The sequence below is a fragment of the Triplophysa dalaica genome, chromosome 10, assembly GCF_015846415.1.
Source record: "Triplophysa dalaica isolate WHDGS20190420 chromosome 10, ASM1584641v1, whole genome shotgun sequence".
Taxonomy (NCBI): domain Eukaryota; kingdom Metazoa; phylum Chordata; class Actinopteri; order Cypriniformes; family Nemacheilidae; genus Triplophysa; species Triplophysa dalaica.
In genome coordinates, this window is record NC_079551.1 from 6782593 (window position 1) to 6809199 (window position 26607).

At 37.7% G+C, this 26607-nt stretch overlaps 1 protein-coding gene across 2 annotated transcripts in view; it reads right to left on the reverse strand.

Moving 5' to 3' along the window:
* si:ch211-246m6.5 (von Willebrand factor D and EGF domain-containing protein) overlaps positions 1-26607 on the reverse strand; it is a 51823-nt gene that overhangs the window by 8268 nt on the left and 16948 nt on the right. For both annotated transcript variants that reach the window (XM_056758568.1, XM_056758569.1), the window contains exons 11-21: positions 26353-26555; positions 24087-24991; positions 18815-18951; positions 16980-17141; positions 15932-16033; positions 14167-14281; positions 10508-10758; positions 8678-8897; positions 7016-7153; positions 4628-4825; positions 804-983 (exon numbers count right to left, since the gene is read on the reverse strand). In XM_056758568.1, coding sequence (XP_056614546.1) covers positions 804-983; positions 4628-4825; positions 7016-7153; positions 8678-8897; positions 10508-10758; positions 14167-14281; positions 15932-16033; positions 16980-17141; positions 18815-18951; positions 24087-24991; positions 26353-26555 — 2611 coding nt within the window. The remainder of the gene's footprint in view (positions 1-803; positions 984-4627; positions 4826-7015; positions 7154-8677; positions 8898-10507; positions 10759-14166; positions 14282-15931; positions 16034-16979; positions 17142-18814; positions 18952-24086; positions 24992-26352; positions 26556-26607) is intronic.

Sequence of the window (26607 nt, forward strand, 5' to 3'; positions counted from 1 at the left end):
ATGAAGCTGTTTCTTTTCTGGTTCCCACTGTGGCTGCTTATGGATTCACTTCTGATAACGGCGCTATTAGGAACGATTCCAACAGCGGCCCATTCACGAGAGAAATGCATTAAAAGTCATTACAGCGCTCTGCAGGCTTTTACCCGTGCATTGAGACGCAGCGTCGAAAAATGAATTCGGAGGATTGTTCAGGCAAAGCAACAGATTAAGAAGTCAAACAACAGAAATTTCCATAGAGGAAAATGTAACGCACTGTACTTAAGGGATAATAAGGGATAAGATCCAGTCTGGTAGTTTTTCGCTCCTCTTCTTTAAAGTTAAGTTAAATAAGCATTCCTTCACTAAATCCTCACTGGTCTCACTTCCAAAAACCCACTGAGGGTCAGCAGACAGTCCTCTTCAAGGCGCGCGTGACCGAGCATCAGGTGTTTCCCGGTCTCGCTTATCAAGCGTATCAAAGCACCTGTCTCGTTCGGAAGATTGCGACAGCTTCCTGTTCGCTACGTTTTTGTCTAATTACCAGAGCCGTGTGCTTTTGGAAGATGAAACAAAAGGATTAAGAGAGGATTCGGGTGGAAAACATCGACAGACGAATTTCAAGCTGAGTCGAGATGGAAATTAAGTGGTTGATGATGCAACGTCTTTGGAAAAGTTTAATTGTTTAATTTTGTGGATAACAGGAGCTGCCAGGATTTGGCAACGTTAGAGGACAGACGCATTAAGCGAAACTTTGCATATCTGACGGATTTAAATCCGACGGAACATTTTCAGCGAGAGATTGACAGGAATAAATAAGTACTTACCGGGAGGTTTTGATTGTTTGGTGCAGGTACGTCCATTGCCATGATAACCTGGAGGACATCGCCCGCAGACGTACCCAATGTAGGGAGGCCGCAGGTCGATACACTGAACGCCTGGGAAACACGGCCTACTTGTGCACTTGGCTGTCTTCTTGGCTGTCGTATGTAGTTTGCTGGGGTCACCTGCATTGCGAAGATACATAACATGAAAACGATTTTATAAATCAGATTATTGTCTGTTTAGGTTAGATCATCTACAATAATATCCACATTAATAGATACAATATTATGTAGCAACCCCAGAATGCATTGAACACATTTTTGATTTTTGACCTTTGTTAAAGGTATTATTAATAAAAGAATTAAAGTAAGTAAGTCATTTTTAATCAATGTCATTAATGTTATTAATAACAATATATTATTGTTATTATTTTTTGGAAAAACTACACAAATGTTTACTTATTTGTTTGCACACACACTCTTAAAACCTTCTGTAGCTTATAAAGAGAAAGAAGAAACACAAACAAGATCTCTTTCTCTTTAACATCATTTTTTGAATGGAAAGCAATTGGAAACGTTTTTATGTGCATTTCACATATTTCTCGAGAAATTGGGACAAAAAAAATCTCTATAAGAGTTTCAGAAAAAATCTCAACAATGTAACAAAGTGAGCTCAGATTTGTCAAATCTGCAATCAAAAGTCTATATTTTTGAACATCTCGATATGAACTCAAACATGTCTCATCAAATTTACCCAAATCCAGATTATTACACCTCTACAATCTATTTATTTTATACCTCCATACTCTTTATGTATTTGCACAATTGCATCATTTGTTTTGAAGCTATTTCAGAAGAAACATCTCCGACTATGTTGATACTTAAATAAAACACCATCGCATCTCCTGAGCTATGAAAGAGCAACATCTTAGCAATAAAACTTTCCTCAGAGTTAAACAAAGAAACCAAATTCATACAATTATAATGTTTATTACACTTGTTCTTGAGTGGATTAACATTCTGTGCTGTCAGGGTTTAACTCACATTCATTAGCGTCCCGAAGGGTGATTGATAATAGTTTAGGGTCAGAAACCCTTTGGGGCCTGAGAGCGACCGATCCTCTGACTTCACCTTTACTCCATTCCCACAATTCAGCACTCTCAGCAACCACTGCAAGCCTTGCATCCGCATCCCCGAACGGCAGCCATCCCCGAACAGACCGGTGAGGAATTAGCTATGCAGTAAAATCGAGGTCTTTACACCAGGGACGGTCCGCTGATGTCGGAGTCTGTGAGGCAATGCCATGAAATGCTTACCTCACATCCCGACTAAAAGTACGAACCAAATACTCAACTACACAAACTGACGTCCTATTACTCCACTATGTAGCGGCAACAAAATTCAAGATACACACCGGAATTGATTTTCGCAGCAGTTTACGCAGACCCCACATCGTATTTTATTAAACAAGCATGCCCTCGTCTCACACACAGACACACACCTGCTCCGTCAAGCGTCTTCAATGTGGTGTCAAATAAAAAAGAATCCCGCCCTCCGCCACCGGAGCAGAGAATGATGAAACAGTTAGCAGCTGTCTTCCATTAAAAATAGATTTACGGGCTCTATGATTACACATATCGAGGGTTATTGCCCAAGCTTTTTGTCACGTTTCTGCAAGGTCAGCGCAAATCCTTCAGACAACGGCGGGATTTATCGGCTGAGGGGGGCGACAGCTTGCGTTCCCTTTCATCTCCACCTGTAAGTGTGATGGCAGGCGATTTACAAGCCGGTGCGACTGTATTAGTGACAGATGAGGTGCTCTGGAGGATGATAGAAGCACGCTATCTGTCCACCTTTCCCGTTCTGCAAACCGGCGCCTCACTCACCCTTCAAAAAAGGTGACTCGCGGGACAGCGAATTCATCTTCGGGGATTTAAAAAATCCCTGGCGCTCCGTGTCAATTATTTTTTTACCCTTAATAATTACAGCGGACAGATGAAACGGAAAGTGGAATTGAGGCTGCGACAAAGCGAAAGGTGATGTACTGCGTCACCTCGACTTTGAATCTCTATGAGGGGCACCCGAGGCCAAGAGACGGTCGATGGCGCTGTCTAATTTCATTTTCAATTAGTATTTAAAAAAGGACAACAAGGGTACCGCCGAACGGCGAGAATGCATTTAACCTTATGTTTCGTAGTGCGTAGCGAACCTCCGAGCCCCCGCGTCTTTAATAACCTTTAAAATTCAGTCTGTAATTCAAAACAATTACAGGAGGTCTTGCGTCCACAGTGACCCTTTTAATTGTAAAATTAAACTGTCTGAGCATAAAATGAGAATAACATTGGACTCTCACTATGCGACAATATCTCTCTTCCGACATCTTGTTCGCTGCCTACAGAGCCTTTATTTTAAAGCATCCAACATCATCCTTTGTGGCCAAATTTGAAGGGACGGTTCACGCACACACGAAGGTCATATCATGGTTTACTCAACCTCATGTACAAACCGGTATGATTTTTTTTCTTCGCCAGAACACAAAAGAAGATATTTAGGATGACGTTGGCAACCAAACAACACTGGCACCCATTGACTTCCATTGTATGTACACTTTTCTCAAAATATCTTATTTTGTGCTTTAGAAAATAGAGTCAAATGCAGGTTTTAACCAACCATCATGAGGGTGAATAAATGACAGATTTTTTGGAGGTGAACTATTGCTTTAAGGCAGCATCTCCGCTATCCGTCACAAATAACACAATCCCAGAAATGCAATGCGATAAATATAGCTAAAACCATTATCGGACTCCAAGTGATATTTAACACAAAAAATCATATTACATTCTCTCTGCAGTCTTTCATTCTGGGCACTGCTTGCCTACTGATGCCGAACAGTGTTTAAAGCCAACCGGAGAGCTTTACAGTAGGATTAGGAGACGAATAATAAAAGACGACATTGTGGCAATAAAGCAAAATGTTCATTTGGCTGCAATGCCAAAAAGCTGCCGAGTGGTTGGAGAACAAATGGGAAAAGAGACAATAGAGCCAGGAAGCCCATTTACATTCAACATCCTGGGGTCTGATACGACTGCCCCGGCAAATCAGACTGGACTGCAAATACTTCAGTTATCACCACAAATATGACCTGTGCTTTTCTATACAGAATACAATTTACTCATCCTCGTTTCATTTCAAACCTGTATGACTTTCTATCTTCTGCAGTATACAAAAGATGATATTTTGAAGAACGTCTGAAAGCAAACAACACTGACCCCATTGAGCTCCGTTGTACGGAGATTTCTTAAAAAAATCTTCTTTTGTGTTCGACACATAAAATGAGTCATATACAGGAACGACATGAGGGTGAATAAATGATGACAGAATCAGTGCAAGAAATAACGCACGACAGCAATTTGGCGATGTGCCTTTATCCTTTACTAAATCAAAATATGTCCTTTACTCAACCTTGAAAGAGAGATAGAGAGCACGACATGGCTAATTAGAATCGCTAATTTCAGGCTTTATACGGAGATGAGAGGCTAAGAGGTGCTAGCATAAAGCCACGCCAGCAGGCCCTGTCTTGCTTTGTGCTCAACAGCTGGAGAAAAGTCATTTCCCGGGAACATTGCGCTCAGAAAAACCCAATTCAGGAAATGACTCTAGGGGGACTGGAGAGACACCACGCTGCGTGCGGCAAAGACAAAGAGCGGTTTCGCTGCAATGTCACGACACAAGCGGTGGGCGTTTTTGGCTCAGAACGAAAGCCTCGCGGTCTTATTTCCCAGCCATCTGTGAATGTGGAGAGCCGGAACAATAGTTGAAATACTTGCCAGTTTTTTTACTCAGAGTGGTGTCGGCTTTGTTGACCGGGGTCTTGCTTGGAGCTTCGGAATCCGGTGAGAGGTGAGTGGAGGTCGTTTTGGAAGAAGGGACGGTGGTTTTGCTGATGGACCACACGGCGGGGGACGCGGAAGAGGGGACGACATGGGGCTTGATGATGGGAGGAGATGTGACCAACTTTGCCGGAGCTGTGAAAGAGAGAAACGGATTTGTAGGGAATTGTTTCTATTTTCTGTTCGTTTGTAGTTGATTTAGAGGCTTGATTCCCATGATGCTCGTAAAGAAAACATCAATGTTGGTATGGATGGCACATTGCAACCAAAGTTATTTTAGTTTTACATACTTCATATCTAAAATTCTAACCCTTGCGTGGTGTTTGAAAAGGTTGGACCATTTACTGTGTTACTAAGAAAAAATAATAATGATGGAAATAATTGTTTTTCAAACTTAGACATTTATTTATTCAAGATCAGCATGTTCTGTTGTTTCCAAAATCAAAGAGAATATTTCTTTAAAAATGTGATGTTACGGTGTTAAATGATAGTCTGAAAAATATTTTTACATTGCTTTTATGTTTGTATTGATTTAAAAAGCAGCACTGAGTAACAAATAATACCTACAAAAAACAAAATATCAATATTATAAAAAATGAAATATATTTTTTATATTTATTTATATATGTACTTATACATACTATAATTAAAAAAAAAAAAAAAAATTCTGGAGGATCTATTGACAGAAATGCTTTTATTAACTTAGAATGAGCTATTTCTATCTACATACACCGCGGGTCCCCTTACATGAAATTCTCCTTGTTGATTCTACATCATCTCTTTCGACAAAGAAGCAAAAACGTGATAATCTCTTATTCCTTTGTCAGCCACCGTAATAGTTCGAAAGGGAGGGGGGAGGTTGCGTCGTAACTGACTATGTGTCCAGGCACTTTAAACTTAAATAATACAGATAATTCATAAAAACTACAGGAGTACTGTTTTTGTTACATTCTCCATAGTTTTGTGACATTCACGCTATTTGTGTTATAAATGCAATATGTTTCGTAAAGTAGCAACGAATGGAGGAACAAGTTTTCCAGGTGCACGTTAAGCCTACAAAGTCAAGCTCCAATGCATTTGTGCCTCCGCTTGATATATTCTGGAAATGAAAATTTATTTCTTAGAAATTACTTATGAAATCCATCGTATTGAGATACAACAACCACATTTTTGCATGGTCTCGCTCATAAATGCACTTTAAATTTGAGTCGAGAAACCAACGTGTCCTTCCACCTTCCACAAAGATGGAGAGCTATCAAGCTGCCATCTGGATTATATTTCGTGCCGCCAGCACTTCTGCCCATCACAATCAAAGGCCAGCAGTGCATCAAGCTTCTGTTTGTGCCATAACATGCCCAAATCAAGACATATTGTGATTGTAATAGCCTATCCAGGCCAGATCTGGATGAAGAAGTCATTGAATCCCTGGAAACTGTGAACACAGGGCTTTCTGATGTTGAGTAGTGTTATAGCTTGCAGATTACTGTCAAGACAGTTGCAGAACATCTTGCCAAGGTGCAACGGAAGAAGGATGGAAAACACATCTGTGTGAAGCCGCACTTGAGTAAAAGCGCAGACAAAAACAAACAACACACAGGTTTTATATACAAACATATACAGGTTTTAAATGACAGTCAAATAACTTTTGGGTGAACTCTCCCTTTAAATGCATTCATGCATTAACTGCAATCCATTCTCCTCTCAAGTCAAAATTCATATAGCTTCTTTTTTTTCCTGTGTCAACTCCGTGAGCATATTTCAAAGGGTAGCTCTCAAGCCGAGTCCTTGATAAAATAAAACACCCCACGTTCCCTGAAGCAGACCCTGAATGGAACGCCGAAACTGTGTTGCTTTGGCCTCCACGTGTGAAGGCGAAACAAAACGAAAAACTGCTTTGTTCCCATTCCGGCAAGCAACAAAGCAGAGGTCAAATTATTGTTTGCGACTGGTTTTTAAGCTCTCGGCTAAATGTTATTTTTTTTCTCCAGACGCAAACGTGCTCTGGAAGGAAATGTTACTTTCACACAGTGTCGCCAACTTGGCGACTTTGTCGCTATATTTAGCGACTTTTCATACATCTTTACAGACTTATTATTCAGAAAGTAGCTAGATTTGTCGCTTTTTGAAAAATAAGAATGCCTCAGTTTGCATGTACAAACAGTCAGTGTTTCCAAGAACTAATCACTTTTTGACCTTGTTTGACCATTGCAAATTAAAAAAAAATGTCGATGATACGCAAATTAGCGTGTGACGTCATCTGGCGACATTTAGCTACTTTCCATTGAAAAGAGTTGGCAACGCTGCTTTCACAGGGATCGTTCTTACCTTTGCAGGAGATCCCATTTCCCTCAAGACCACGAGGACAGGGCCCGCACCTGAAGGAGCCGAGGATGTTCACACACGTAACACTGGGAAAACACGGGGTTCCCTCACATTCGTTCACATCCTCCTGACACGTCAAACCTGTGGTGCCCATAAATCATTATAAACATCATGAAACATGAAAAATCCTGCAAAGGGACCAGATTTATATATATTATAGGTTTTAATTGTATAAATATTACATATGTAGGTATGAATATGTTTATTGCATTAACGGGTCAAAATAAAATAATAAAAAACTGTATGACACTCATTTTTGATCAGATTTCAATTACAAGGAAAATCAGACCTTTTCCAAATCTACCAAATGTTGCTTGCCAGTCACACAAGCAATTTCTTACAAAATCGTAGTCCTTTCAATTAACATATCAATGACCTTAGTGAGCAAAGACTGATTCGTACATCTTCAGCGATGAGATTTCAGCCTTGACACTAAGCCCATAATACACATAACCACCTTGTGAGAAAAATAAATAAATACATCAAGAGACACCTTGTGTGTTTGAAACTTTAGTTTAAAGAAAGCCTTCACTATCTATTTACTTACTGCAGAACAAAAGGGATTTTAGAAACATACTGTATGGCATTTCAAGCATTGAAATAGGTTAAGAAATGTAAACGTTACTGTGCCACAACCAATAAAAATCAAAGCGTCCCAATCACCTTTATGTGTTTATGGCAGTCTTGCCCTCCCCAATACTGACACAACTTAGCAACAGGCCGAATTACTTAAAGGGATAGTTTAGAGGGAAAACAACATCACACCCGCAGTTCTCACCCTCAAAGGCGTCCAAGGTGTAAATGATCTTACATCTTTTAGACGAAGACAGTCGGAGTTATAATACCATTTATCTTGCCTCTTCCATGCTTAATAATGGTAGTACATGGATGACGTTTTGAAGCTTTAAAATGTGCATCCATCGATCAAAAAACTGCTCCACACGGTTAGACATTGTCATTAATACTAAAGTAAATCGTAAAATAAATCCGACTGTATCAGTCTTCTAAAAGAAAATTACGACAGATATCGTGAGAATATTGTTACCGTGAATTATTTTGGCTATGATGACATTCTAGTCAAAACAGGATATCGTGACAACACTAATCTGTATGTCGGAAACTAACTCAAATTGTGTAGTTATATTATCTCCCAACAGGGGGTAGAAGAGAAAAACAGACGTTGCTAACTACAGAACCAAAACTACCAAAACAAATCGACTCATGTTAACGATTATTATAGGTTTAATAATAATACCTGATCTGATGAAAGAAAAGGACATAAAAGACCATTTAGACATGCGTAGATTATTTATGAGCCCACTCTTGTTCTGGAACAACGTGGAGAGGAAAGCTGTCGATTACATTAAACATCTTTGTGTGATGTGCGTTAGTAATGCGAGAGGTGATTCCTATTGTCCACACCACATTCGTAAAAGATTTATCGATGTGCTTGTTCTTGGACAGACATTATATTTAGCGGCGAATAGAAACTTAAGGAAACATTCAGAACCACCCTTTTTGGTCTTAGGTACGCAACTTGGACGTCCTGACATCCCATCATGTCTGCAGTGCACAAATCATCTAAATCTAAACTAGGCTAATCACCTGTGAGTCCAGCTGGGCATTGGCATTCAAACCCGTCGATCAGATCCACGCACACTCCAGCTCCACACGGGTCAGAACCGCATTCGTTCAGGTCCTCCTGGCACAGGTCGCCACGGAAACCCGTAGGGCAAGCACACAGGTACTCGCCGCTGCCAGCAGGATGCTTGATGTCGGTCACGCATGTTGCTCCGTTCGCACACCCACACGGGCGAACGTCGACCTGTATCCATGGAAACATGATATTAAATCTTAATGCCATAGGAAACAATTATTCAGCTGATTTCATAGCAAAAGTGTAAAAATGTGATTAATGTGAATAACAATTTGACTTATGTATAGTAACCTGCAGTTTTAGGTTTCAAACAGAAATGGTGATAGACAACCAATAGCATCGTTAAGTGTCCAAATATTTGTGGACATTATACATAAAAAACAATGCATTTTAAATAAAAAAAAAATAATAATATATTCTTTCAACTTTGAACCTAAAACCCGATTCACAAATGCAGCCGGTTGTCGAGGCAGTCTTGATAATTACAGACAGCCTCTCTCGTCCTCAAACGCCTCTCTCAAACACAGACTGTCTTTAATAAGCGCTGTGAGGCAGGAAGCAGATGCTTGTTAGCCGTCTAGAGTCCACAGAGGAGATGGAGAGAATGTTTGTCTTTTCCTGCTCTGACACAGGACTCGAGAGAATCTCACCAGCTGAGTTCTGCAGTATTCAGTGATTAAAAATAGTTCGTACTGAAAACTAAGGTAGTCCTATCATTGTATTACTGTGATAATATCGTGGTACTTTATGTGACCCTATAAATTCATGCTAGATGATATCATATTCATGGCACTTAATTCATATACCACGTGTTTAAGTGGAAAAATTTGAATGCAGAATAGTGCAAAATAATCCCATTATGAAGGTAATGTTAAAAAATCATGGTATTACTATAGTACTCTATTTAAAAAGCCTGGTATTACCATGACAATTTTTATCTGTGTTACAAAAATTCTTCTTTATTAAATCTTTATTTGACCAGTTCAAAAAATATCAACCTTATAGAAATTAGCCACCGTTTTACTACGGTATTATTTTATTTTACATTATATTTATTTATTTTATTTTATTTTATTTTATTTTATTTTAATTTAATTTAATTTAATTTAATTTAATTTAATTTAATTTAATTTAATTTAATTTAATTTAATTTAATTTAATTTAATTTAATTTAATTTAATTTAATTTAATTTAATTTAATTTAATTTAATATTATTTAATATTATTTTAAATAATTTAATTTAATTTAATTTAATTTAATCTAATCTAATCTAATCTAATCTAATCTAATCTAATCTAATCTAATCTAATTTTATATTTTATTTTATTTTATTTTAATATTATCCTTTTTTTATTATTATTATTTTGTATTATTTTATTTAATTATATATATATATATATTATATTATATTATTTTATTTTATTTTAATTTTCTCGTTTGGTTTTAATTTGGTTTGTTTTAAAACCATATTAACCACAAATTTACTACGGTCCACCAAAGTAACCTCAATTGGTTACCAACGATGTTAATACAAATGCTAATCAGTCTGCTAAACTTTAATATCTATAATAAAACCATGGCTAATATTTAATAATTTTTTACTCAATTATATATTATTAATTAAATAAACTTCTCTTTAAAGCATAACATGAAGCAACATGAAAGCAAAAACATGCACAACTGACTGAAAATGACCTAACTTCAGTAGTTTCCTATTCTCACAGAGATTCATTTTTCTCCTAAACAAAAAAAAGTCAAAATCATCAAGATTTCTCACCTCCACAGTAAATCTGCTCTGTGCGTCACACTCATCAGACACCGCAAATTGAAAACTCTGTGTTTCTTCCGCGTGCACCCTCCAGATGAGGAGCCCGGCCGGCGAAACGGAGGCTCCCGGAGGCCCCGTCTCCAGTTGGAAGAGAAAGGCCGAGCCCTCTGGGTCTGTGGCTGTGAATTGATACACAAAGTTCTCCCCTGCAAAGGTCTGCAGTCTGGCCTGTGGCGCGTGGAAGGCTGGCGGCCGATTAGCTGCGGAAACCAGAGGGGAATTGAAAGTGAAAAAAAAAAATGCTGCTTTCAACTTCTAGTCTTGGACGGATAATCAAATCATCTAAATCTTTATAAGCGACAGAAACTTTGTTGGATGAATAGAGCAAAAAAAATATATAATAAGAATTAATTTTTTGGGTGAACTATTTATTTAACTAAATCTCACCCTGAATCTGATAGTATTTCAGATTTGTTGTTTTCGAAAGCAAAATGAGAAAAGTCTCCCTTGGAAGAAACTGGAAGGAAGGGGATATCAGCGTTTGTAATATCTAGAACGATGACACACACGGGATAAAATGTGATTTAGAGGATTTGGTGCTTTAGTATTTGACAGTTATTTCCTCCTTATTTCTTGCGAAACTTGACAAACAAAACAGCAACACAGAGCTGGAATCCATCTTAAGTGACATGCAATTATGCACAACAAAAACCTACAAAACTAAACCAGGCCCCGTCTTCGAATGCTAATGCTTTCTGCAAAATATGTCACTCATATTCAAAATCTCATTCGCAACCAGCATGACGTATAGAGGCATGCGTGCGTCGAGCTGCGAAAGGTGGAATAACAATCAAATGAGTCCATAAATCTGTTCTCCTATCATCTACGAATACAAGTGTGGTTCCCAGAGTTGAAACAAAACAAACAGTAACGATTTGCATTCACAAACTTAAAACAGAATAAAGCGGTAGGCAGCAAACAGAATCTGTTCTCACACATACAAGAAACGAATAAAGGAATCATTCTACAAAACGGGGGCCTTTCTGAAAGAAGACAAAACATATTTTATTAGATAAAACAAATAATATGTTTGAATGTGATTGGGTGGAATGAGACAAGTTAGTAAATAAATAGTAAATCTAAAACACGCTATGAATATTAAAACTGCAACTTTCTTTCCTGCAACTCTTGCCTCGCTATCGCCATCTCTGTTTTAAACATACATCGCAGGTTACTATACCTCTTTACGCTATCTTCAAAGGATGTCAAGTTCCCACAAAATCGTTCCTAAAAACTCTACTTATAAATCAAGGTGAGAAGACAGTTTTTATTATTTTTATCTACTTGTTTTTTACTGAAAAAAGTTACAATTTGCTGCTTTAAATGAAAGTAAAACTTTCCAGTTTAGCTCCAAATGAAGTCACTTCCTCCTCAATATGCAAATAAAAATTACAGCTGACTTTTTTTGTGCGTATGTGTGCTACAGACTAAGAATAAACGATTCTCTTTCACATAAAATACAATGAATTAAAGTGTTTAGGAAAAAATTTACAATAAAACTTGCTTATGCACATCATCAAATACACACTAATACGCACACTGACAATTTTTTTCCGGACGACGTGGCGTCTGTTTTCTTAGATTTCGCTCAATTATGCAACCATTCCACTGCAGTACAAATGCTAATCTAACATTTAAAGCCCTACATTTAATCTGATAATCAACTTTCCCATCTAAATTTAATTTGTCCGCTTGAATGTATGCACATGCTTTCCCTTTCGCCTCAGAACAGCATAAAAGACGTCAGAAAAACACCACCAGGGTAAGTTGGGGGAGATGTGTAGCAACTGAATTGTTGTAATCTTGCTCAAAGCCCTTCCTGCCGGGGTCCACAGAGCCCTCAAATAGCATCAGTCGAGGCCTCATTTGCAGCCCCAGCAAACACAATGATGTTTACTCTCAGATCTCTCTGTACATGGGAGTGTGTAGTCGTGATTGTGCCGAAGGTGGGGGAGATCGTGCAAAAATACAAACCTGCTGCTCCAAATTGGGTTTCGGAAGAACAGATTGTGTGTAGCTGCTAATTGGCCTGTGTGTACAAAGACGTCGATCCTGAAAGTGTAGTTCAAACTTTTTTGCACGCTCTTATAAAGATTCGTCCTTTAGTTTAAACTGAACATATTTTAAAGGGATAGTTCACACAAACATTAAAATTCATTCATTATTTATGCCCCTCACGTTGCATGGGACTCTTTCTTCTGTGAAACACAAAAGAAGATATTTTGAGAAATGTCTTTGTGGTTTTGTGTCCAAACAATGGAAGTCAATGGGGCTCGGTGTTGTTTGGTTACCAACGTTCTTCAAAGTATCTTCTTTTGTGTTCTGCAGAAGAAGAAAGTCATTCAGGTTTGGAATGACATAAGGTTAAGTATAAAATGACATATGAGTCACTAAATATACCAAAAGCCATCTTAACCAGACAAAACCTCATTTCAACATTATGGAGTGCTTTTTCTTCATTTTCTGTAACGCTGTAAAGTCTGAGAACATGGCGTCGGCTGATTAAAATTCACAGCGAGTGAAATCCAGCTGCCTCTTCTCATTCTGCCTCTATTTAGCCGCAGTTATAAAGGCAGATCTAGCACTTTAAGTTGAAAGCGTTTAACTTCAAACCCACTCAGACTCGTAACTAGACAGCGCGCGTCTTTTCAGTTCCACTTCCTTTACAGACGTGATAATGAATGATCGAGAAAAGAACATCAGGCATTTTAAGCGCAATATTGTACATGTCTACTTTTGTCAGTCTCAAATCTTTTTATTGAGTTTTTGGATGTTTTCTTTTTGTTGGGAGAGAGGAGGAATTGCTTTGGGGTACAGGAGAGGTCAAAGTTGAACCCATGTCTTCCATAACGGCACCCTGGCTCAGTCTGGAGCGTGTGTGGTAACTACTATGCCATGGCTGTATAAAAAAGTCAAAACGTTCACTGAGTTTGATTTCATCTTGCGTTAAACTCTGTTTACACCTTTGTCCGTTTAAAAAATATACATATACAAACATGCAACATCAAAAGAAAGATCGGTGCTTCTGGTATAACAAACAAAGTGGAAGCAAAAACATTTATGCTAGCTTCATTTAATCTTTTAATCCACACTTCAAGGCAGGGGAAATTGTGCTTTTCTTTTCAAAAATAAAAATAGTTTAGATTTGCATAATATTCACTTGTTGCTGGATCATTAGATGCTGCATTTCTTTAGAAAAGGTGTAACAGCGCCCCCTATCTTGAAACAGTGAATGCATGGAAAGAACATTTTAGGTTTATTTTGGGTGAGATTTGTACTGATGACATTTATCAACATCTTTTAAACTTATTTTACTTTTATTCAAAAAACATATGACAAGTCGGCAAACCAAAGCTGCCAAGATATCGCTTTTAAAATAAACTTTTACAAAATATGTTATGTCCGATAAGGAGGCTGTACACATTACACATTTTGTCCATCATTTATAAAATGTTTGCTGACTTTTCTGACTATGTTTTCTTTATTGGATTTGTTGAGGATGAGCACTCATTCCAAGCTGAAGTGCATGCTTTTGTGGTATTTTGTTATTGATCGTTCATTTTTAAAAAATGAGCTTAATAAACTTTGCTAATGTAAATTTAGTTTACCTTCGTTCACAGACCAGGTGTATTTGGAGGCCGTAGAGTTGCACAACAGACATGGACTAGAAGGGCTGGAGTCTCCATCAGCAAAACACATGCCATCTATATTACATGTCCTCTCCTGAGAGAGAGAGACAGAGAGACAGAGAGAGAGAGAGAGAGAGAGAGGGGGGGGGGGGAAGAGAGAGAGAGGCAAACAATCATTCACATATCCAAAGTCACTTCAAGCATACACTTGAATGTGGTGCAACGCTTGACCAACTGAGCTAGAGGATCGAAAGACAGGCAGAAAGTCTCATTGATCGCCCTTTAAATTCTCCTGTTGACCGCACCAGTGATGTTTAGCTACAGTTCAAAGTTACACTGTGGCTAAAGCCAACTTCCTCTGTCAAACCTTTGAGATAAACCCTGGCTGTCTTTGCTACAAATCACCAAAGCAAAAAGCCCGGGGCTGATAAAATCTCAATATTTCAAGTTTCAAATATCCAGAGGGACATGTAAGTCACAGCCCTTGGAGGACATCCACGCGGAGCAAAGCAGAGAAGATAAACAGACACCAAAACGGATCCGCCTAGATAACTCATCTCTCACGCTGAGATTACACGGCATGTGGCGGCAGAAAACCCACGGAAGGGAGAGATAGAAATTGAGGAGGGAAAGAAAGATTAGGAGAGGACGGCAGGTTGCACTCAGAGGAACAGATGCTCATGGGCTTGGTTACAGGGTCAGTTTTGATGTTGTTGACAATATTTTTAGGTCTGCTTTTACATACAAAATTTCAGATTGTGTGTTTTTTCAACGCATCGTTCTCATGGCGCGAGTCACCTCCCAACAGTCACGTATCGTGGCTTTCCTGCCACGCAAATAGCAGCTACAAGACAGATATGACAGATTTTCGAAGTCAGTGAAACTTTCCACTGGAAGATTGCATATGATGGACTGACGCCCAGAACTGATAGAGGCCCACATGGAAGATGTGTAGAAACAATTACAAATGTATTTTCAAGCAGGGATACAAACTTTACAACAAGGCCGCACAATATATCAAAATTGAAATATCGCATGAATATTGCAATATGCTTATGATTAAGTTTTAGATTTATATACAGTACAGTATATGTAGTACCAGGGCCGGGACAGAACCGAGAATCAAATTTGTCGGCGCACAGTAACTAGACCATTGGAGCCAAAAGTTTATACATACATTTCAATGTAGTTTAAATTGATTTAACAAACTAAGTTTGTAAACGTGATAATGTTTTACAATCTAAAGCATTACTGTAACGCATATCATGTATTGAATTATTTATCAAATTACATCAATATCCTAAAGTCCTCATTACAATGCAGAAAACTCGAGATTAACAATAATCAGAGGATGTCTGACATGAAACAAGAATCGAGCAACGCAATCTCATTGCAATTCGTAAATATTTCACGAGGTGGCTAATTCGAATTTGTACGATCTCATTTCTACAATTCAGTATGAACTGCTTTCGCACCAATGAATGTCAGTTTAGGGGCGGGGCTTCGTTATTGCGTTTTTATTATAATCGTACGATATTTTTCATGATTCACATCATACTTTTTCTTTTAAATTAACCATCTCGTAAAAAATAGTTTTGAATTCCTGTAAAATTAAGCAGGATTCAAATTCGTAAACTTGTCTCTTTACGCCCAATAAGCATTCTTGCTAACACCCGTGTCACAGCACAGACCTGTGAAAGGCGATTTATGACTGTATTACTTTTAAATGTTTAAATATGATTACCTTCAGCTTGCAGAATCCAGAGGGACTCACACACAGCTGGCAAATGCCGTCGTAAAGGGTCAAGATCTTCCCCTCACTGTACAGGCGACCATCATTAGTTATCTGAGAGAGAGAGAGAGAGAGAGAGAGAGAGAGTATAAGACTTTCACATCGCTGTAACATCTCAGAGCTTCTTTAGCTGTGATCACTTGTGTAAATCCAAAAGTGAGGTTAATTTTTCAACCCTTCAGTGACTGTTAATCCCAAAAGCCTTCAGATTAATGCGGGCAGGAAAGCTGAGGTGGATGCATTACCTCACCGATACGTCTTTGATCTGACCTTCAGAGACACCCCGCGGTTCTCCCGGCATTTCAATTTATGTTAATGATTCTCTTCATCTCGAGCTATCCTTAGCAACCATTTTTTACATTCGGTAAACACCGAAGGGCTCATTACCACACATACGCATACATCAAGGTCCACTCCGAGAGAGTCTGACGTTCAGTATACGGTACCAAACCGAGGTCAAGGTCGTGAGATATGTACAATCTCACGTAAAAACAAAAGGGGGTTTAACTTTTTAACGTTTATGTTCGCCATATACGTTAAGATATGACCGACTCGTCTTTTCAATCATTGCATCGCCACAACTCATAAAAATGATTAAAATGATTGTGTTTCCTTTATGGATGTCATTCAGTATAGAAAACCTTCTCCTCCATCTCACGGCTCACCGATTTAGCCGTGATATAATGTTTGAAGCACCCTCGCACGCATCATTTAGCTTCGCCTCCAATGGCGCACGCGGACGGCATCAATTCAGTCGCCTTTTCCGCGTTAAAACCCACAACTGTGAAGGACACTTCCTGCATGGGTTACCTGATCACATTTTGCCGATGTTCTCAATTTGATATCGAGGCAAGTTAGACAGGAAAGGTGATGTAACTGTGTTTCACTGTCTCACTTTTTTAACAATCAGGTGTCGGCGACCCCACGTACCTCTCGCTTTTGACAGTGGAAAATCCATCACATCAATTTGGAATGATCTCGTGGAATGATGGAATCGTACCTTGATCTCCCATCTTGCGTAGGGCTGATCGTCGGCCATGAAGTCTACGGTGTCTGCACCCATGTTGTTAAGCCGCGGGACGGCACATTCCACCGCTCGAGAACTGAGGAAGGTGGCTCTGGTTCTCCTTTCCTCCTCTGGGATCCAAATTGCATTCATTTGCTATGAAATGTATTGAAGGAAGAAGTTTTTTTGGTTCATACAGAATATGTAAACCATACAAAACATCAATATTATGTCCATTTTTAACCCAACCTTGGATCCTTTGATTGAAACAACCTAGGTTTTTTTTTTAATGCAGGATGGGAAGATGTACTACAGTTGTATGAGATTACTTAAGATCAAACTAAATTAAAGCAATCACCGCCCCTGGTTATTTGTTTCTTAAAAGAAAATAGAGAGAGGGAGAGAGAGAGAAACGCAATAATAAATGTCAAGCTAATTTGCTCAAATCGGATGACTGCGTGCTGTAGGCAATTTGTCTCGTGACAGCTAGAAGAGAGGGAATTTGAAAATTAAATACAGAATTTGTATTACTGGACAGCATACAGGGAACATATTCACATTGCATACATAGATGTATAATATATTTTTTTAATAATTTTGTGCTACATATAAATGAAAATAAACATAAAAAGGAAATCAAAAATATTGCATCGATCTTATAAGGCATTTCAGTATCCAAAAATTGTCTGGGGGTTCACACTAACCTCCAAAAATACAGTTAAACATGTGTTCTTAATTGGAAAAAAAAACATTATATGAGAGACCCTGGACAACAAAACCAGTCTTATGGGTCAATTTTTCAAAATTGAGATTTATGCAATAAATAAATAAGCTTTCCATTGATGTTTGGATTGTTAGGATAGGACAATATTTGAAAATCTGTGTAAAAAATCTCAATATTGAGAAAATCGCCTTTAAATTGTCCAAATGAAGTCCTTATTATAGCATATTACTCATAAAAATAAGGTTTTAAGTAAATCTTTACTCAATATTGATTATTGGCATAAAAGAAAAATCCATAATTTTCACCCACACAATGTATTTTTGGCTATAACTATTTTTTTTCCTGTGCATCTTAAGACTGCTTTTGTCATCCAGGGTCACATATTATAATAGAATATATATTATTTTTGCAGTATATATTATATTATTTGTAAACATTATTTGTTAGCTCATATATGGGTAGTTGGCAAATAAACCGTAAATGTGTCCTTTGGCGTGACAGCAAAAATGTAGAAAAACTAACAATGAAGAAACATCTCTCTTATACTTATTTATGGGTCAACTGTTCCTTTAAGGTTGTTATCGACTAGTGACTTCATAGTCATGAAGTCACTAAATCAAGGCTGCCTTTAATAGTTAGGCCCTACAGGGTGGCGATTAGGTGTTATTAAATGAAGTCAACACGGTCTGAGCGATTCAGATGCGTCTAAACAGAATGTTTAATAAGTCGGCCAATTTCAAAATGTTTTCTCTGAGCTTCGCTGATAAGAGTTCCTCGGGTAATAACAGCACATGATGTGCGCGTTTTCTGCTTGTTTTCTTAGCACGTGATATGTACTGTTGACTGATTACTGTTTTTATTGCTTCCCTTATCTCATCAGATGTCCCCCCATGTCTTTTGCTCGTTCTTTTAATTAAATATCCAAACAGATGGCGGGCAGGTATTAAAAACAGCCACGCTAATATTCATAAAGCCTTTTTGATGAAATATGAAAGAAGACTGGCTTACAAGCTGTGTGAACGTAATCGAAACAAACAAACACGCACAGAAAACTTAGTTTTGAAAGAAAGAAAGATAAAAAGATAGAAAGAAAGAGGCGTCTCACCTTTAATTTGATCACAAGGCATGCGAGGTCAGTCGAGTCGATGAAGCCCAGACCAAAAACCCTCACCCTATCACAGTCGAGCTCACGCACGTTACATAATCCGCCGTTCTCCAAGTCCGTGACTTCTATTGGCTGACCTGAGAAGAAATTTACACCATGAGCGTATATGAAATGACACCCTGGTTTATCTGTGGTTGTGGCCTTCGGAATCCAGATTTAAAGGTATTCCCAAATCATATAATTTCGTCAATTTTTTTTACACTCATGTCATTCATGATATTTTGAGAAATGTCTAAGTGGTTTTGCATCCATACAATAGAAAGGTCTGTGCTGTGCCATGGCTGTTATCAAGAACGCTTATTTGGCGTAAAGAGACAAGTTTACAAATTTCAATCCTGCTTGTGCCACATCTCAATTCAACTTTATTTGACATAAAATAGAAATAAATGAGGTCCAACGTTCTACCTTCATAAACTCAATATTTGGACCAATTCTGACCTTGTCGGTCTGCTGTGTGTTGCAACTAAATAGATAATGGACTCCACATTTCACATTCTCAATAACTACATAATGCACAGATGTACAGTCTCCTAGGTCTTATAAAAAAACAACATTTAATTTAACTTCAGTGACAGGTAGAAATGACTCTGCTGTGAAAATACTGTGCATGATTAATGATGTATATTATCACCTCTGTCTCTGCTTGTTTCAAACCTCAAGCTTGCGTTGAGATCTCTGCGGAGTGAAAGTTCATTTAAATCATGTATTTTAGATGCTTACCAAATATAAATAAACTAAGATGGTATGCAAAGTTGAATTTTTTGTAAAATCTTAATTTCTAATTGTAATCGAATGAGCAAGAGTTCATGGAGAAGCCAACAGAGAGTCCTGAAAGATTTGAACCTCATCAAGAACTTTTTCCATATGGTATAATTTTGTTTGATTTTAATAAAAAACTTTAATTATAAAAAACAAATTGCACCCCAATGCTATGAAAGTACACAACCTTCTATTCCGATGCATCAAAATAATAATAAACAATGGCAACGCATACAAACACAGCTCCACTGCTTTCCTAATCAGAGATCTCACATTTCCAGCTCAGCAGGTCACAGAGTTAATTTTCCCATGATGCACTCCGTTCCAGAGCTGAAATGCAGATTTGAAGCAGACAAGCCTAAAGCACAATATCAGGACGTGCACACACATACACACCGTCCCTGACCGGCTAGGAAGGTAGCGTGAGAGATATTCAGGGTTTTTTAATCTCTGCCACAAGGGCGAATGCTGGTGCTTTATGTTTGCACAGAAGTGATAAATGACGAGCTATTGGACTCTCTGAACCTGCTCGAAAAATGAGTCAAGGCAGAATTGAAGAAAAGTCCTTTCTAGAGAAAATAACCCCTGGTGAATGAAAGCGGTAGTGAGTTCATCCGAATTGTTATGATGTTGAAGGAAACACGGATATGCAGAGGCAATCGGATTGCTTCATTTTTCTGTACTTTTTTGGGCTTTGCAAGGCATTATTATTGTGGGAAATCATTTCTTGGAGCCTCATTCTTGACGCTCTCATGTTAGGACTTAAAGATACAGTACATTTTTAATTTTAATTTAGCTGATATAATCGGATTTTAAGTCTGTGTGGGCTGAAGTAAATTTTTTTGGAAAATGGTAAAAATGTTCCACTAAAAACAAAAAAAGAAAACAAATTAAGATTAAAAACGAAATAATATAAAATAAAATGCATAACCTTAATTATTGCCTATTATAGATGGCTAAAAAGCAATTTATTCAAGTAAAAATGTTCCACTATAAAACAAAAAACAAAACAAAAAGTTAACGAAATGGACAGATTTTCAGGCTATGCATTTTGTTTTATTATCCAGATGTACCAAGAGCGATTTATTCCAGGAAATAATGTGCCGCTAAAAAAAAATCACAAACTAAACAAAATGCGTCAATCAAAAGCATTTTTTTCACGTAAAAATGCTTCACTAAAAATATAAATTAAAACAACTAACATCAAAAAGTAAACCACACAAATCAAAACACATTATCCGGATGCCCCAAGAGCAATATATTACGATAAAATGCTACACATTTTACTCCCCAAGAGTGATTTATTTAAGTAAAAATGTTCTTTTAAAAACAAACAAAAAAATAATAATAAAACCCCATATCCAGATGTCCCGAGAGCAATTCATAAAAAAAAAAATGCTCTACTAAAAAACTAAATAATATACAAAACATACTAAACAAAACTACTTTAAAAAATCAAGTTTAGTGTGAAGCCTTGCAAAAATCTACATTTGACTAAATGAAGTGCAAACAGCTCTCTGAAACCCCTATAGGCGTGAACAGAGTGACAGGTTTCAGAAAAAAAGAGAGAATGGATAAATGGATGGAGCTCCCAGATGGAGAAGAGGCATCAACCGATGATCAGTTGGGCAATTAACTAGATTTATCTAGCCCTCTTTCCTGCACTACCTTGCACGTTGATCCTGACGCGGTTACCATAAATCAGACACCTCGCTCACGGATAGGTTGCAAAGTGTCACTTGGTGATAAACAACCGCTTTTTTTGCTTCCCTAATCTGCCTGCTAATTTGTGTTAAAACTCCCATTTCGTCACCAAAGCAGCCCTAGGGAGCCGGCAAAGAGCCCTGGGCGAGATAGAGGCTTAGACTGGATTGCTAAGCAATGCTAATCGGTGAGCGGGCATGGCCGCCTGGCACCGTGCCAGCTGTTGGCATACCCAACATAACAATATCTCATAGATATGATGATTTGACTGGGAACCTGAGGGTTTCTGAGACTTGTCAGCATTGCCAGAAACGGTCGGCAGATAACATGCTAAATGTCTTTGCCATTCTTAAGTGCATAATCAATAAAAAACACTCGCCCAAATGCACACCAATGCATGCATGTTTATTTTTAGGGATAGCAGATCCTTTTCACGAACAACTTTCATTAATGTGTCTTTAGCTCTCTTTAAAATTTCTTTCATTTCTCACTTGTTTCTCCTACATGGAGAAACTAAAAAAAAAAAAACTATTTAATTAATTATATTTTAATAGAATATTATATATGTAAAATTTCTCTCAATGTGGAAAACTACCTGTATAATGAGGCGAAAAAAAAACATTGTGAACACAGTGCGACAAGAGAATATTACATTTTTTAGTAGAAAAATATAAAGTAATTTGTTAACTTGTTAGCCATTTAAAAGGTACTAGTAGACATGTTTCTTCACGTAAAATCAAACTTCATGTAAATCTCTGTATGTGTTTAAACAGTCTTTTAAAAACGTTACGGAGGATGAGTCCTGGAAACTTCTTTCTTCCACTATTTCTTCATTTTTATTATACATGAAAATTATGTAAAACTTTTTTTTTGTCGTTTGACAACATCTAGATCCATTAGTTTTTTTTCACAATACTTTAATTTTACTCTGTCTATAAACATATAATGCACTCAGACAAATCAGGACACGTTACGGTTATGAGAATTTTAGCAGAAAAAGCATAAATAAAATAAATAATTCTCATAAATCTCCTATGTCAAAATTATGTTTTGTCCAAAGTAGAGAATACGATTATCTTTATTATAATAAAAAAAATCTTTTTACCGAATTGTATGTTTTATGAATCAAACATGATGTTTCAGTGGTTTCATGAGAATCACACACCGTGAGTTTGTGTTTTTCTCAATAGCTAGCAGACAATTCCGGACACAATTCACCACTTTCTGACAGCTATAAACACATTGTCAGACACAAACATTAACCGTGTTCTCATTCAGAAAACACAAACGCACAATATAATGAACTGAATAGTCAAGATGTAAACTCAAATAGCACACATTTATCCATCAGTAAACATTCAGTAGCAAAACTGATGACACACACATCAGAATATCAGGATCATATCAATAAGAGCACAGGTCATTGTGCATCCTACAAGCATCTACTGGGCTTAATACTACTTACTGTAAACATACAGTATAATTACAGCACACACTTTAAATTAGAAAAAATTCACCATTCTTTATCCAATAAACTAAAGCATGTGTACACACTCAAATTTTTGACTGTCAAGTTTACGAATGTGTATTTGTAGCCTTTTTACCTTTTCAGTAATTTTGCAGAAAATAGTTTACTTTTACAAAATCGGGCCAGAGGTGCCATTATTTTTTACATTGCCTCCTATTGACAAATCGCTTTTTTGTTTCCTTTATTTTCTCTGTAAGTCGCTTTGGATAAAAGCATCTGCTAAATGCCTGAATGTAAATGTTATTTGTGCAGTTATGTACTGTATTGTGTTGCATGACCAGTTCATTTTGTTCTTTGGTTTTGTACTGTTCTTGTCTTGTAAGATCATCTTCATCTACTTTACAGTAGTGTAATAGTTTATTTTTTTCTGCACTCTTTACATGTTGTATATTCTTACAAACACTAAGTTGTCAAATTATTCTTGAATCCCAATACATTACGATGTATTAGTAACAGTGTTTTGAATTCATCTTACAAGTGTATAAGACTATGTTGTAGTGTGGGTGATATTGAAGGCTTGTGTGTCATATCTGGGGGAAAAGTTTGATTTTTCAGCAAGTTTGAATAGTGAAGAGAGCTAAAATAAAAATAGGATGTTTGGGGAATTGGGTGAGATGTTTTGGATTTGTGTTTACTGTTTTGAGAATACGAGGCATGATTTCAAGAAACGTGTTTAAGCAATCAAGAAAAACTGTCACGTAAGACTTGAAATAATGGCTCATAAAAGGCAGAAAAAAAGGCAGTCTTTTCACAGTAAAAATAAATGTAGATTTCCACAGCCATGTCATACCCAGATGATTTTTTAAATTTTATAAAGCGTTTTATCGCTCGTGAGTTTAATGAAGTTCTCAGTAGTGTTTAATTTAAATATAAACTTTATTAGTTTCACACTGCTTTGGAGAAATAAAAGCAGAAAAAATGAGACCATAGTTAAAACACATGAAGAGTAAGGAGGTGTAAAATGAATGTGGATTGTAGAGGTAAAACAATCTGAACTTAGGTAAATTTAATGAGAAATATTCATATTGAGATCTTCAAAAATATTCACTTTAAATTGCAGACGTGACAAATCTAAGCTCAGTTTGTCACACTGTTGTGATCTCTTCTGAAACTCTGGAGACATTCTGTGAGAGGAAAATCTGCTTTATCTTGTGTGATTGATGTCTAGCAGAAATAACTAAGATGTTAGAAAAGCAAAAGACTTATAAATGAACTACTTACTAATAGTGAGACTGCAGTCATGTGAGCTATAGCCTGGCTCACACTGACATCCCCAATCCAAACACCGACCGTTCCCGCTGCAAAAGTTTGGACACCGCAGAGCCGTTGCGACATCCGCCGAAGCTCTCCAATCTCCAATCAAAGAACGTTGATTCCTGCTCTCCAGCCACTTGCGCTCGCATTCGTTCTCCAGGAAGGGCACGAGGGCGTCTTCCCAGGCCAAATCGTCCTTCAGCTGAAGATCCAGAACGCAAAGACTCACAGCCTCTTCCAGGCGCCGACCCAGAAGGCCTCGGCACGCCGTGCCCACGGTTGAGTTAGTAAGGGCCAACTGGCAGACCTCCAAAGCTTTGGCAGAAGTGAGACCGCTGGGTGTCGGCCAGGACGGGTGGGCAGCTGGGCGACTAGAAAAGCGGTGATCATCTGGAAAGAAGTAGGCCAAACTTTCCAGGTCGCTCTGGCTTATGGCCCGGAAAGGGTAAATGGGGAGGAGCTCAAGGGTCTGTCTCTTATGCCGAGCACTTGAGGTTGGTAAGGGCACCTTGGATTCGTTCAAGCAAGGAGCTTGGATGTTAAATAATGATTCGTTTTCGAGCTCCTCTATGCTAAGAAAAGCATTATTCAGGGCCGACTGTGGCGCTTCATCTGACGCCCTCGCCTTCCGGTTTGAGCTCCGTTTCACGACGTACTCTGCCGTGGCATCTTTGGAAGGGAACAGGGACACGTAATCCGCATCGTCATGAGATTGGCAGCGGGAAACCTGAGGCGGGTTTACTGTGCCATCTGAAGCATGCGCTGAATGGAAAGACGGGCTATATCCCTCACGACAAGCACAGAAATTCCACTTTATCTCCTCATCCGCGGCAGGTGGCATGCTGTCAAACAGGCTCTCCCCAGGAGGGATCCTGACACGGGGAAATAAAACAAAAATATGACTGCCTCAAATCAGCCTTCGAATTAAGCCCTCGAGCGCTGCGTCTGGAGAGGATTTAGAGTGTGAAAAAGGTTAGCCCATTAGATTACTGACTTTCCACTCTTTTAATTATCGTTTGACATTAAAGCGAGCAAATCAAGGTTAAACGCTGATACAAACTCTAATCTGAGACTAAACCGCTCATCCAGCCTTACAAATACGTCCTGAAACTTCTTTTTGAAGTTTCGAACATAGAAACTTAGAAAATTTATGGCAGTATGCTAACATATATCTCCGTATAAGGACATAGGTTTATTGGCGCAAACCAAATTTAAATATATGTGACCCTGGACGACAAAACCAGTCTAGATGGGTCAATTAATATCATCTGAAAGCCGAAGAATGAAGCTTTCTATTGACATTTGGTTTGTTAGGGTAGGACAATATCTAGCGGAACAACAACTGTTTACAAAGCTGTAATCTGAGGGTGCAAAAAAAGCAAAATATTGAAATAAATTGCCTTTGAAGTTGTTTATCTGAGGCACTGCAGGAGGCCATCCACTCACAAAAATAAAGTTTTTATATATTTACAGTATGAAATTTATAAAATATCTTCATGGAACATGATCTTTACCTAATATCCTAATGATTTTTGGAATAAAAGAAAAATCTGTAATTTTTACCCATACACTGTATTTTTGGCGATTACTAAAAATGTTCCCGTGCTACTTAAGACTGGTTTTGTTGTCCAGGGTCACATATAAATACTATGTCAAAAATATTTATACTATAATCTATAATATATATATATATTTTTACATGTTAATAATCATTATTATAAATGTTATTATAAATACTTGTTTATTACCGTTAATCATCTTTTTATATTTTTGGGCTTAAAGGCCGTCCCTGTCCACAATAACATTTAAACACAACTTGAACTAACTTAATTTTTATTTATTCATTTATAATTAATTGTTTATTTATTTATATATTTATATTTATAAATACAATTATTTATTTGTATTATTTTTTATTCATTCTTCTTCTTATTATTAATATTGTGTATTTATATTTCAGAAACAAGACTTAATATATCATTTTGTTTCCCAAATAAATGTTTCTCTAATTTAGATATTAGTTCTGGAAAGCAGGACACAAACTCAGTGTATTATAGTGAAACTGCCACAGGGCTCCATAAAAGACAACCCTACTTCTCTCACGATCTCTAACACGATTTAAGACTTCATAAAACAGCTCAATTACGTATGATTTCGCATTTCTAGTGAAGAGTATAAAGTATACTTTATATGGAGAATTCAAAAGAAAAAAATATTACAATATCTCTCTCACCTCCAGCTCTCGATAAATTCTGCATGGCCATTGGTGTGGTGGCTTGTGCTTGCGGGGTGATGGAGGTCATTGTGACTGTTTCGGTCAAATACCCCGCACAGGCCTCTGGTGGCGTTAAAGTCTCGACTCGGGGCCCTGACGGACAGACTCATTCCCCAATCGCTGACGTCTGCTCGTACAAGCGCGCCGGAGCCAAACACGATCTGCAGGGGTCAAACAAACACAGCCTCAGTTCGTTCACACATATCAATACTG